This window comes from Lepidochelys olivacea (genome assembly GCF_965140295.1).
Source record: "Lepidochelys olivacea isolate rLepOli2 genome assembly, chromosome: 10".
NCBI classification, from domain to species: Eukaryota; Metazoa; Chordata; order Testudines; family Cheloniidae; genus Lepidochelys; species Lepidochelys olivacea.
This window is the reverse complement of record NC_140420.1, coordinates 59,465,719-59,480,494: the sequence shown is the minus strand read 5'-3', so window position 1 is coordinate 59,480,494 and position 14,776 is coordinate 59,465,719. Positions and strand designations below refer to the sequence as shown.

Genomic DNA, 14,776 nt, shown 5'->3' with positions numbered 1-14,776 from the left:
TTATTTTATCTTTCTGGATGATATATCTGCCCACTGGTTTACAATAATTGATGTTCATGCAAACCATGCAAATGAAAATTGGAAGTCAATGGGGATTCTGCCATTGAATTAAATGGAATATGGATTGAGCAGGAACATAGTGTAAAACAGAGGAAATTACTCAAGAAAAAGGAAGGGCAGAGAAGGGAGGGATGTGATAGGTTATAAAGCAAGAATGTGATTTAGAATTGTAGCCAATTAGTTCATTTTATCATCCGTTTATCATTGTTTTATGTGATGTTATGGTCAGCTCATGAAATAATAAAATAAAAGGCTACAGAATTCTGTGTATAAGGCTTTAATTGCTATTTTTTTAAACTTAAGAAAAATATAGCACTGGAGAAGTGGTCAGCTGTGGAAAGCTGGCTGAAGGAAATGGGCTTTGTGACACACAGGAAGAAAGGAGGCTTAAAGGAAATAAGTGGTGAGGAGGAAGGGAACACAATGTAGGGAAAGAAAGAAAAGAAATAGGGAATGGCTGTTAAAGAAAAAACAAAAGGGAAAACTTGCAGAAAATCTATATTACCAGGGAGTAGTGTGAAGGGGAAAGAAGGAAGAAAACAAGAGATGCCAGTTTATTTTGTATGGTTTAAAGCTAAAATATTTCAAAATGCCCCCAAATGTTTAATTTTATTAGTGGGTGTCTAACAATTCTTGCTATGATTCAGGTTCCAAATGAACGTTTGTTATAATTTCTATTTTCCCAAACTCCTATCTACTTATGAAGTTATACAAGGCTACCTGAAACCTCCTCTGTGGCAGTGCAGTATGACCACAAATGTAATCAAGTGTACAATCTCTGCTGCAAATGAGACAGGGCATTCAAGACTAGGGATCTTGGGTTCTAGGAATTCACTTCCTTTTGGTTCTCCAGATCCCAGAGTTGTTGACTTTCAGGATATGCTGCAAGATTCCCCTGTTTCCTCCCCACCCCCCACGATTTTTCTTTGAGGTGTTATGGAGTGGATAATAGAAAATTCATTTTGGGGTTGGGATGGTTTTCTGGAGAAGATTATTTGAATGATACGTAATAACTCTGACTAATCGCTCTTAATTTTATACAGCCATAGAGAGAGATCAGTGCAATATCTAAATTACCCCCTCTCAGGCCATTTGATATTCATGGGGTATGAATTTTTTAACCTAACTAGGAGAATTTAAACGCTGACATCGACTACCACGGGCAATATCTAATACACTATGCACAGGCAACCTTAATTCTGGCATTTCCTAACTTTTGAGTACTTGACTTTGCAACTGTAAAGCTCTTTTAACATTGTTTTTGTATGTAGTTTTAAGATGTGTAATCTAAATTGCATGTTCTCCCACTCTTTCTTCTGAATCTGTAAAATGTAGCACTTTGTGTGCAGAGGAGCACCTATCTTTTTAAGCAGACGTTCTTAAAATACAAAATCTTATGAACCACCTGTAGGAATTTCCCTCCTCTCAGCTGAGATGGCATGGAATGTGAATAGTGGTGGGTAGGGGTGGGGCTTTTGTGTATCTGTGAGAATTCCATGAAGTAAGCTCTCCAGATATGTGAATCCATTGCATTTATAAAGCGTATTTTTAAAGTTGTGATCATTTTGATTCAGCGCTTCAAGATTTTCAACTGACCCCTTTTCAGATAGTGATTGTTTGATTGGTTTTGTATATTGTAATAGGAATTTCTCAGCTCCTCACACTTGAGAGAAAACGTGTGTTTTTGAGTAATATGACCCATAACTCATTTACAGTAATACCACTTAACATAGTGATATAATTGTGTTTTAGCTCTGCTCATGTCACAATTTAGAATTCCTATATTTTTAATATGTTGAGTTGAATCCCCTATAATCTCATACAGCATTCAGAGTGAATAGTGCAAAATAAGTGAGTCCCCTATAATCTCATACAGCACTCAGAGTGAATAGTGCAAAATAAGTTGTTCACTAATCTAACCAAACCAAAGAAAGCACATAATTTGATAAATTACACTTGCTAGCTGCACATATTGTAAAAGAAGTAAGTTGTCATTTGAAAATCTGGCAGTCTCCTTCTTACTCTCCGTGGCTGGAGTCTGAGCTCTCTGTGGTCTTAACCTCAGAGTCTCTTACTATTTTAATGTATTTTTCTAGATTTATTTAGTTAGGTTCAGGGGAATGTATGCCAAGGCATTCCCTTTGCCTGGCCCTTACCAGCCAGGATTCTTGTCACCAGTGCCTCCTTGGTAGGCTGGGGAGTTACTGGAGGTTTAGGGCCTGTAGTTGGAGCAGGCAACTCCATTGCATATCAGTGTCCTGCAGCTTCGGACCACCTACAATGTCTGTCAAGCTTTCCTCGATCACATCAAGGGTTTGGTAGTTCACATGCTTACTGACAATACTGCCGTCATGTATTTTGTGAACAGGCAATAGGGAGTATGTTCCAGTGTGCTCTTCCAAGAGGTGATCAGGTTGTTGCAGTTCTGCATTGATGAGAGTATTGCTCCAATAGGCAATCATTTGCCTGGGGTCCAGAATCATCTCACAGGCCATCTCAGCAGGAATTTTTCCTGGGACCATGAGTGATGTCTGAAGCACAGTGTTTTGTGAATCATCTTTGCAGCCTGAAGCATCTTGATGATTGACCTGGTTGCTACAAGGGACAACAGGAAATGCTGTCTATTCTGCTTTCAAGGGGGTCTCAGGCCAGGCTCCTAACTAATGTCTTCTACCTCACCTGGAAATTGGCTTTCCTGTTGCTTTTCCTCCAAACTTGATCATTCCACCAGTCATCCTCAAGCTGAAAGTGGATCAGGCCAAGCTCATCCTCATTGCCCTGGCATGGCTGAGGCGGTGTTGGTTTTCCGACCTTTCGCTCTGTCGATTCAACCTCCCATATCCCTTACTCTCCATCCTGATCCGCTCACATAGAATTACGATTGTGTCCCTGTATCTCATGGTGTAGCTGCTCCATGGTTGAATGAGGAGGAGGAGCGATGTTTGGCGGCTGTTCGACAGGTCCTACTTATTAGTAGACAGTCCTCTACCAGGATGACCTCTTCGGCAAAATGGAAATCTTTTTCAGTGTGATAATTGGTCTGCGGAGTTCAGCTAATGCTGGCTAGTATCCAAGATATCATGGAGTATTTTCTGATTCTTCAGTCATCGGGCCTTACGCTTAGCCCATTGAGGGTGCATCTAGTGGTGATCTCAGTCTTTCATCCACCCATTCATGGTAGATTGGTATTTTCCAATGCCATGGGTAGCAAGATTCTTGAAAGATACCCTCTGTTCTCCATCCGCCAATGTGGGAACTGGTTCCCTTGTGCGACCTTAACATAGTCTTAGTAGCTCTTATGGCACCTTTGTTTGAGCCTGTGGTGTCCTGCCCCATTCTTCACTTCTGTCAAAAAATGCATTCCTTGCGGCGATAACCTCTGAGAGGCGAGTGTGTGAGTTGCAGGGTTTGATCGCAAAGCCTCTTACATACAGTTCTCCAGAGATAAAGCAACATTGCAGCTGCACCCAAAATTTTTGTTTAAAGTAGTCTGAGTTTCATTTAAACTAGGCTGTATATTTGCCTATGTTTTTTCTTGAGCCACAGTCATCTCCAGAGGAGCAGGGTCTTCACGCATTGGACATGAGACAATATCTGGCCTTTTATCTGAACAGGGCTAAACCCTTTTGGGCTTCGTCTCTTCTGTTTGTGTCATAAGCAGACCGGATGAAGGGACAGGCAGTCTCCTCACTGATGATCTCTGAATGAGTAACTTTTTGCCTCCAGATTGCATACAAAACCGCATCAGCTACGCCCCCTCTATGGGTGTGAGCTTATTCTGTGAGAGTGTAAGCTACATCAATAGTATTCTTAAGTGACGTCTCAATATTGGACATTTACAGGACTGTCACCTGGTCACTGATACATACAATTATGAACCATTACACCATTATTGCAGCATCCAGAGCAGATGCAAACTTTGGGAAGGCAGTTCTGTAGTCCTTGTTTAAGGAGACTCTGAGCTCCACCTCCTGCAGGTATTGCTTGTGAATCATTTAAGTGGAATACATGGCTGAATCTACTAGAAGAAGAAGTTATTTACTGTAACTGGCTCTTCAAGCTGTGATGCTGATGTGTATTCCACAACCACCCTCTGTACACCTTCTGCATTTGAGTCTAGTCTCTGAGTGTTCGGTGCTAAGAAACTGAGGGAGTCGGAGCTGCACTGCCTCATATAGCCAGGGAAGTGTTTATGGCCATGAGGTGCGAGCGCTGCCACTCTGTGGGTACTGTGAGGTAAAATTCTCCAGCTTCAGTGCAGTGGCTGCATGCATACCTCAGTGGAATACACATAATTTCTCAAAGAACTACAGTTACAGTAGGTAACCACTTCATTTCTCTGACAAGTCTGCCCCTCAAAATGTTACTGGTGTGCTTCTCTATTATCCTAAACCTTTAGAGAATCTGGGTGACTAACAGGACTCTTTTTTAGGGTACCATCTATTGCTAGGGACTTCAATTTTGAACATTATGCAATGTGTTTTAAATGTCATTAAATGCATGAGTGATCTCTGACATGTATGAGACACCATGTCTAGATCTTTCTTGTTTATTAATGGAATGAGTGGGGCATGGTCTATCACAAACTTGAAATTATCAAGACTTTTCAAATAGCTTGCTTACTTCTGCTATGGCAGTTGGCTTGCTGTAAATATTGTCTCTTTCTTTGTCTTGGGATATGTCACCATGCCTGGTACTGATCATAGCTGAGAGGGCCAGTCTCAAGTCAGACTGTGAAAATATTGGGCAGACACTTCTACACTGGTGGTATATTCTATACAATAATTAGATATAACCAAACCAGCAACAAATGTGTGCTCCTGGATCGCTATATTGGTTTAATATGGAGCCACAGACAGTCCTCTTAGACACTCCAGCCTATACTACCACCCAGACAAACTGGACTTCTCTGATGATATGTTGTTAATACCAGAAATCACCACACATTAAGTTCTTCGAGCCTCAAGGGGCCAGTCACTTACACAGGTCAGTGGATGCTCAGAAACTTACATCAAGGAGAATGCTGTAGCCAATACTTTAATAAACTAACTAAAGATTTATTAGCTAAAAATCAAGTATGTATTCCAAAACAAATAGCAGGGATGTTAAATCTGTTACGTTGCCAAAATAGTTTTTGGGGACTTTAGTCCTTTTGTTCAAAATTTCTCCTGTCAGAATTCACCAGTCCAGAGATGGGGTAACAAAGAGGTATTGTAAGAGTAGGATTTTATATTTGTATTAGAGGTTATAATAATTGAGGGTTATAATAATGTAGTTTGCATTAAATGTATTAATGTCTGATTTGATTTCATCCTGCCAGCCACCCATTTTGATTTCAAGGCGAGAATAGACCAGAATATTCCTTATGGCTGACTATGGTCACCTTTTGTTTTAGGATAAGATTTCATTACAGTGTTTGCTATAAGGTGACGGCCATTGTTATAGCGAGATGGTCAAGGAAGGAGGAGTAAAGAGACTTAATGACACTGGAGAACCATCAACGCGCATCCATAATGAAGGAAGGGCAGATTGACGACCCTGAGGTGGAGGCTGGCACCCCTAAAGACAAGACAATTAATTAAATTGAAACCAGGACAGGATGACCCTCTCGGAGGTGTTTTGGAATATTAACATCAAAAGATAACACCAATTAAGGAGTAACGGGTCACAAACTGACACAGCAAAATCCATAGACTTCAACAGAGAAAAAAAGACTATAAGAACAGGGTGCTTGGCCATGGGACTTCGGGTTTGTCTTGCCACAACTCCAGGAGCATCAGATCATGACTGACAGAGCCCGGCTCTTCTCTGCGACCAATCTGGCTGGCCACTAAATTGATCCAGACTCTGGACTGGTAACTATAAACATCAACTGGCAGGACTGTGTGTGTGTGTGAGAGAGAGAGACTGAAAAGCATATGCTAACTGCTGTATTCTCAGTAAATGCGGCGTGCTACCTTCTCCCCTATAAAAGATCTCGTGTGCTTCGTATGGGCATAACAGTATCCAGGGGCCTAAGTTCTCGCTTTTTAGATCTTGACCCTTTTTGCTGGAAAAATGCTTGCTGTGTTATGGGTTAGACTGTCCCATGGCAGACGTGCTTTGACATCAGTTCTTTATATGAATTGCAAATTTTTGATTGCATCTTTTGCATACGTGCTGACTGAGGTGTCTTTGGGAATGACATGCAGAGGCTCCTGTTTACAGTTCCTTTGTTATTCCTGAAGAGCTAAGCTGAGGGCATTTCTCAGACTCACAACATGTTTGAGTTACAAACATACAGCAAAATTTCATAATTCTATACACATTATAACCAGATAATAATACTCAGATTAGAACTTTTCCAATGATACCTCACAAGGTATACTTTGTACAAGATTTATCACAATTTTGTAAAAGTGGTGACCCATATTCGTCTCGATGGTCACCTTCCCCTTTAGACATCGTCATGGGCCATACCTGGAGATGGGGACATAAAGCCATCTGGAACAATATTTTATAGGCTTCCAAATTCTGTGTGTAACTGGAGTAGCTCCCCACCTAGACCAGCTGGCATCTGCTGAAGAGACTGCAGACTTGGGAGCATAAAATGCTAGCCCTGGGGATGTGGCCAATATATTCTTTATATCCTCAAAAGCATGCTCCAGTACTTTATCCCAAAGCTGTACAGTCTGTTTTTAAAAAAGGAGTACTTGTGGCACCTTAGAGGCTAATCAATTTATTTGAGCATAAGCTTTCGTGAGCTACAGCTCACTTCATCGGATGCATACTGTGGAAAGTTTAGAAGATCTTATTATATACACACAAAGCATGAAAAAATACCTCCTCCAATCCCACTCTCCTGCTGGTAATAGCTTATCTAAAGTGATCACTCTCCTTACAATGTGTATGATAATCAAGTTTGGCCATTTCCAGCACAAATCCAGGTTTTCTCACACCCCCCCACACAAACTCACTCTCCTGCTGCTAATAGCTTATCTAAAGTGACCACTCTCCTTACAATGTGTATGATAATCAAGGTGGGCCATTTCCAACACAAATCCAGGTTTTCTCACCCCTCCCCCCCACAAACGCACTCTCCTGCTGGTAATAGCTTATCCAAAGTGACCACTCTCCTTACATTGTGTATGATAATCAAGGTGGGCCATTTCCAGCACAAATCCAGGGTTTAACAAGAACGTCTGAAGGTGATGGCCGTCAGCCCCAACTAAAACCCCTCCAACGCATTATTAAGGATCTACAACCTATCCTGAAGGATGACCCAACACTCTCACAAATCTTGGGAGACAGGCCAGTCTGACTGCTGAATTGGAATTCATTTGCAAATTGGATACAATTAATTTAGGCTTGAATAGAGACTGGGAGTGGCTTAGTCATTATGCAAGGTAGCCTATTTCCCCTTGTTTTTTCCTACCCCCCTCCCCCCCGACGTTCTTGTTAAACCCTGGATTTGTGCTGGAAATGGCCCACCTTGATTATCATACACAATGTAAGGAGAGTGGTCACTCTGGATAAGCTATTAGCAGCAGGAGAGTGAGTTTGTGGGGGAGGGGGGTGAGAAAACCTGGATTTGTGTTGGAAATGGCCCAACTTGATTATCATACACATTGTAAGGAGAGTGATCACTATAGATAAGCTATTAACAGCAGGAGAGTGGGATGGGAGGAGGTATTTTTTCATGCTTTGTGTGTATATAATAAGATCTTCTAAACTTTCCACAGTATGTATCCGATGAAGTGAGCTGTAGCTCACGAAAGCTTATGCTCAAATAAATTGGTTAGTCTCTAAGGTGCCACAAGTACTCCTTTTCTTTTTGCGAATACAGACTAACACGGCTGTTACTCTGAAACCAGTCTGTTTTAAGTATTTCATAAAAGGTTTGGCCTTTAGAGGACTGATTTGGTGTGACTTGCTCCAATTTTTTATCATACTGAGGAATCACATCAGTTCTCATGAATTTCTAGGTGATGGCATTTCAACTATAGTTTTCACTATTCTGAATCATTTCTCAGAACAAATCTATATGGTGTGGTGAAATTTTCTGCCCCCAGTAGGGTGGGGTACTGTGGGCCTGCCATGCCTTTATACTGAATGTATAAAATATTCATTTTACTTGTGTCTAACAATTCCTACTTGTTACATAAACCATCTATATATGATGATTTTTGCAGTCTTTGTAATTTACTGTTGCACAAATATTTGTTTTAAAACCTGCCTGGAATATTGCATACTTTAGTCAAAGTTGTTTATCATTTGGTGTAAGAGTCTCATTTTCAGGAAAGAAAATGCTGAGTCTGGTTAACATGAGCAGTATGATTCATGCTACTTCAAATAATTTTGCATGCTAGGTGTTTTATTTGTTTGGTTCCTGATGGTTGTTGGAGGCAAATTGCTTCCGCAGAAAAATGTTCTCTTCTCTCTCTCTCTCTCTCTTTTTTTTTTTTTTTTTTTTTACAGCAATGCTCCCAATTTACAAGCAAATTAGAATAGAATATTTGTAGTAACCAATATGTTAATAACCAGGCAGAGATGATTTTCTAGGAGGAGTTAGACATTTTTCTATTTTAAGTAGTAATTTGTAATTGTATAAAATGAACAAGATGAACTTTTGCTTAGTAGGCAAAAATTTAAACCAGTAAAGAATTGGCATTTAAAATTGGTAAATATCTAAAGCTAACAGTTTTCATTCCATATTATCTAGTTCATTGCACTCTTTTTTTATTTAATGTTTAATATTTTGCACAAGATTTTCTGAGCTGTATTCTATTTCTGAGTGCACCAAGAGTGCTGCAATTCAGCAATATTCATTGTTAAAGCAAAGTGCAGATTTGGAATTGTGTTTTCTGATTTATACTAAAAGATATTACAAAATACATGTATCATATGTGGGGGAGGTTTCTTTCATTGGTTGCTAAATAAGCATAGACATTTTCAAATGCTTCAAGTGTTGTGAGCTTTTAATGTTGTGGGTATCGTTGGTTTATTAATCACTGTCTTCAGATTAGGGTTTGAATAGTGTGTTTGGATATTTTTTTGAGTACAATACTATGTTTGTTACACTTGGGACAGGTATCTAGTTAATGTTTTCTTTAGTCAGTGATTGTCTTTTCAACCATCTTTGATGGTGAGGCAACACTCAGGAGGCTGTTCCTACTCAATTTTAATGTTAAACATTTGAGATTTAATAGAAAACCTCAAAACCACATTTTAAGGCTGGATGCTGTAAATACTTGACTTCAGTGGCATATTCCTGGTGACAAGCACTATCCCTTGTGGTGTTTCCAGCATTGGGACTTCAATTTGTACAGCTGGTATGAGCAAGTAGTAAATTTTGAAAAGACTCACATCACATGCTTGATAAATCTGAGAATACAATGACCACAGAAAGATTAGAACATATCAGTGAATAATTGCGTGGAGGATATTGCAAACTCTGGCTTCTTTTTGAAACAAATGATTGCCTGAGCTTAAATTTAAAACCTATGAGCACAACATCTCCACCTTCCATTCCCACCTCCTCCTCACTTTTTTCCCACTCGTATCTAATCGGTCACTCATTCTCTATTCCTTTTCCACTTTCCCTCCTTGTTTATTCCATACCCCACTTTCATTATTGGTTCCTCTTCACCATTTGCTTTCCCCCTCCATCCCACACAGCACCTTCCTCACTTCCACTGTGTGGGTGTGAATAAGATGGGAATGGGGAGGATAGAGCAGGGAGAAGTTCTTTCCCTGTCAGTTCTGGACAGCATAAGCAAACAGAATCCGGGAGCCGTGGAACACCATCTTCCACCACCCCCTGCCACTATAAGCATTGGCAGGGGTCAGAAAGATGAAGCTCTAGAAAGTCTCCCCCAGGTCCTGCATACCGAAACAACCAGGGTAAGGGGTGGGGCCCTGGATTGTGTCTCCTCCCACTCAGCCAGCAGTACTGGAAATGACTGTAGTAAATGGAGCTCTGAAGCACTTTCCCACCCCTTTATGGTATTGCCTGGGGAGTGGCTGTTCATATGGAGAGCCATGGAGCATCTTTCTCACTGTTGATCATTGCTACCAGTTGTGACCAGAATAAGGGTGGAGCACTGTAGTACCTTCCAACCCCTCACACCTTCCAACCCCAGCCAGTAACATGTGAGGGCAGCTGCTCTGCATGATGAGCACAACCCTGTGTGTGGTGCCTGCAAGCCAGGAGACACAGCCTTACAAAAGTATGGCTAAGTGGGAAAGTCTGGCTGTTGCCTTGAATGGGTAGGTTAATTGAGCTTTTTGTATGGTTAAAGTTTTCTCCTGAGATGAAGGTTTTAAAGGATGAGTGAGCATATGTGGGTTTCCAAGGTTGATTAGATCAATCATAGATTTCAGAATTACTCTTTTTCTGTTACATTTTAATTTGTTAGCAAAAGAAGTTATTGCCTGCCTTGTAGTTTGGGGGTGGGGAGATGGGAACTGTCCTAAATAGCTCTGAACTTTTGCTTCATTGAGAACTAAATCAGAGTTGCAGTGAAATGCTGATTTCCTGAAAGCCTAAACTAAAGCTGCTGCTTTACATTTTTCTTTCCTCACCACCCCATGTCTTTATTAATACATGGAAGAACCTATTTAAAAAAAAATCCACGCTAATTGTCACTTAAATGGTTTGTTAAATTAGTTTGTGCTTGTTGCACAGGTAACTCCTCTTGCTGCACTACGGAATACCAGTAAAGGGATATGTACCACCGCCTGCACTCCTTTTTAGTTTATTGTGTTGTGGCATTTGTTTCAAATGTGGATATACCCTAGTAGCTCTATTGATTCTTCCCGCCAAATGATTATGTGAGATGTCTTTATTAAAAATGGCAACAGTTACATGACATTACAGTAACCTGTTGTGAATTACTTGGTTTTACTTTCTGTATTTCACAAATTTGAATTTTTGTGCACCCCTGCATGCACTTGTTCTCCCTTCCCTAGGCATCTGAATGTGGTTTTCATTTTGTGCTTAGGAACCGGAGGGTTATGGTCTCCAGAATTATGATGATTCTGCTGCCAGCACTTTCTTCTTGGTTTTCCAATTTTTGTATTGTTTTCATCTGTTGTTATAGCACCGTGTCTGCATTTGGGAGAGTAGGATGTAACTACTCTAAGATTGTGGACTGTTTTTTGTTCTGTGATTCAACTAGCAGGGGTGTACTCATCATGTTAACACCACAGCCCAAACGTTTTACCACTTCAGTTCTGAGTTCCAAATACTTTGGTTACGAGTCTGGACATCCGGTTTTATATGTCAGCTTCCTGCATCCCATCAATTTACATCACGGCTTCTTTCTGATACCACTTTTCCAAATAGTACTGCCAGCATTAGAAATGTTCATTTTGCTTATAACAGATCGATAGCTATAACAATGTACAAAAGTTGATAGACTAAAGAGTGACATTTAACCATATAAAAGAAATATATGAATAAGCCCACATTTAACCTGGCAACTTGCTTTCTGTACACTGCACAGGGCTTCAGGTTTTGTTTTAATGTTGTGCTGGCAAATATTTTTAATGTAAAATGTCTAGTCAGTTCAAAAATGGGTTTATTTCAAACTTTTTTTCTTTTGCTTTGTAGGAAAAACATCAGATAGGGGTCCGTTTCCACTATATGGCAGAGACCCAGGACTACCAGGTTGTCAAGTAAGTGTGGTGATCATTGAAAAGAAGTTGAATTATCTTCATTCAGTAGTTAGTTGAATTGACTTTTGGACATTTCAGGCTAATAGTTCTTACCTAAGACAGAAATGAATGTCAAGGTCTAATAGCACTGAATGAATTGTACTTTGTGAGATCTGGTGCTGTCCAACTGCCTCACAAACCTTTTGTGTGTATGTTTGAGGTGAGTTGAGTGCTTGTGAAAGGGGAACTGTTCCACAGTTCTGGAGACTCAAGTCCTTTATTTAACAAAAGAATGGATATATATACTATGAGTGCTATATATTTGGCACCTTGCTTCCCCTTTGCTTTACCCCTTTACTAGATTGGATCATCTTGGGCTAAGCCCTTTCAATTTTTGGCCTCCTTGCCAGCTGGTGTGATTTATTTCATGTAGGCCACCAAACCATGAACTTCCAACAACTACTGACTTAGCTGGATTTGAATAGTAATCTGGAGGACTGAGCCCCTGTATATAAAAACCCCATCCCTTCAGTCTTCTGGTTTTTTTTCCTCCCTGTGCCTTTGTGTATTCTTCTGCCAATGTGCTTTCATCCTGACCTGTAACTACTCAGGTTTTCCAGTCTTGGACCAAGTTTTTCAAAAGTGGCTAGTGATTTTTGGGTGCTGCTGTTTGCGGGATCTCTAACTTCAGATTTCAGAAAATGCTGATCATTCACTACCCCAAATTAGGACATTTTAAGGCCTTTCAAGGTGTGAACCCAGAAACAGAGGTGCTCAGAATCACTTGTCTGAAAATCTCACCCTTCTTTTTTTCTTGAGCAGACAACTAGTCAGGCCAAATTGTCAGTCAGGGTGGAATGTGCACTCATTGAGTCCACCAGATTAATTTTCATTTGTGACTCAAGTTACAATTTGAAGTCAGTTTTCTAGATGTGAAATGTTGGTAGTGTACATAATACAGTGCATTAGCAAACTCTCCTATTTCTTCTGTTTAAAGTTAATGCTCCTTAAGGCAGATAATATCCTCAGATTTCTACATTTTTTCACCAACATAATCCTGTGTTATTTTTTATAATAAATGGTTTTAGTAATGTTTAAAATAAGTTGTAAGCTGCAAGCGTATTTCCATTTCAGTGTCAATATGTTCATTTTAGATAAACCTTTTTTTTCCAGATGTAGCTCATAGCCAGAACAATTTATAAAACAAAATGTGTTAGCCCTTTTCTTAAATGTGTACATTTTTTAAACTACACTTTGACAGTACTCCTGAATTTATGGTGAAAACCAAATGTTGTTTTGCCAACATTTTTAAATAACTAGTGTATTACATGTCTAGTGCTAGGAGAGAATTTAATTTGTGATTATTTATTTTCAGTGGGGAAAATATATTCTTATTTCCAGTAAACATTCTAGTCACTTTGAACTAGTGTTTTCAGGAATGTCTAACCTTGGAAAAACTTAGCTCTTGAATTTGACACTTGTCCAAGTCTCTAAATAGTAGTTTGTAAGGCGTGAAAAGGCAGCACCATGTGGCAATACTGATTGTAGCACGGTTTCTCCTATTAAGTAAGGGTCATCTTGATTCCTCTACTCCTTCTCTTCTCTACGACACAGATGTTGCAAACAAAGACCCATTTGTATCTGTACTGCGAAGCTCTTATTAATATTCGGTCTCCCAAAAAGAACCAGTACCTCTTTAAATGCGAGTTATGGACTTCACGTTATTGCTAGTCTAGACAGTGGTAGATTGTATTAACATTATTAGTGTTGTTCAAACAAGTCAGTATGTGCAATATTTAAATATAATAATTTAAATTTGACATTATTTTGGAAGCAGGCTAATTTACTGATTACTTTCATTTGTGCTAATTTTTTATATTGCAGAACAGGTTTATAATCAAATTATATAAAACTGTTTGGTTCCGCAGTGGTAAGAGGTTAACTTTGCTTGTAGTTTTGCTTCAAAGAAATTGGTTTTGTATGCCCATTTTTTAGTGACGCCAGTTCTCTATTTTATTTTAATTTCTGTTGATGAAACTATTTTGAAACCAAAAGCTTCTTTATTCTAATCTTTTTTTATTTTGTTTTGTTAAAAGATTTTCCTGGAAGTTGTAAATAAATGGGAAAAATAGTTTTTAGTAGATGAGATTCCTGTTTTAGTTTTGATCTCAGTTGTCTTTTTTAAAGTTTTGTTTTGTTTTTACTTTACAAATATAAGATTTCTTAATGTTTACAGGGGGCTTAGAATTAAGATACTGTAAAATCTGTTGATTTAATTATTTTCAGTGAAGTTCTGTGACAGACCACAACTTGTGCTTTAACTTAAACTTCTCTTCAAGGTACATAATACAATATCTCTTATGTTATAATTGATCATCTTGCTGATTTAGATGTGGTGCTGTGTGACATGGATCTCTGTAGAGACCTGTTTGTAACTCAACATTGTGGTTACAATGATAACTGGTGCAAGTGATGTGGAAATGGGGTGGGGTTTTTATTTGACTTCTTATTAGTTGAATTGGGACCTGAATGAGAATTTTCTAGCAGAATTAGTAATGTGAAATGTATAATACGTTTAGTACCATTTTCAGGAGTGCCTCAGTTTCATTCTCAAAAGAGACTTATGCACTTAAGTTCCTAAGTCTTATTGAAGGTTAGTGGAACTTAAGCTCTTAAGTCCCTATGTCACTTAGGCTCTTTTGAAAATTTTACTGTAAATCTTCAAAGGCATTTTTTATTTATCTTTGTAAAACTTTTAATGCACTAAAATGTATATGCTGCATGTTTAAACACATAGAAAACTATTAAGAAATAATTATAAATATATTGAAATTACTCAGTAGGGAGCTTGAGTTTTCAAAGTTACTTTTAGCAAAAAGTTTTTCAGATGCTTTTCTGCTCCCTCTTTGAGTATTAAGCTTTTGGGGCCAATTACTTTTTGTTTTTTAGCCCAATCCTGCAAAAACACATGTAAATAACTTTGTTCATGTGAGTTGTTGTTTCATCTCAGCGGCACCATTCATGTGTAAAACTATTTACTTACATAAACGTTTTGTAATATCAGACCCTTCATTTTTAT

The 14,776-nt window shown here is 39.0% G+C and overlaps 1 protein-coding gene across 17 annotated transcripts in view; it reads left to right on the top strand.

The window, feature by feature from the left end:
- Positions 1 to 14,776, top strand: part of TCF12 (transcription factor 12) — a 284,639-nt gene that overhangs the window by 176,441 nt on the left and 93,422 nt on the right. For all 17 annotated transcript variants that reach the window (XM_084642020.1, XM_084642023.1, XM_084642019.1 and 14 more), the window contains one exon: positions 11,654 to 11,718. In XM_084642020.1, the coding sequence (XP_084498146.1) occupies positions 11,654 to 11,718 (65 nt within the window). The remainder of the gene's footprint in view (positions 1 to 11,653; positions 11,719 to 14,776) is intronic.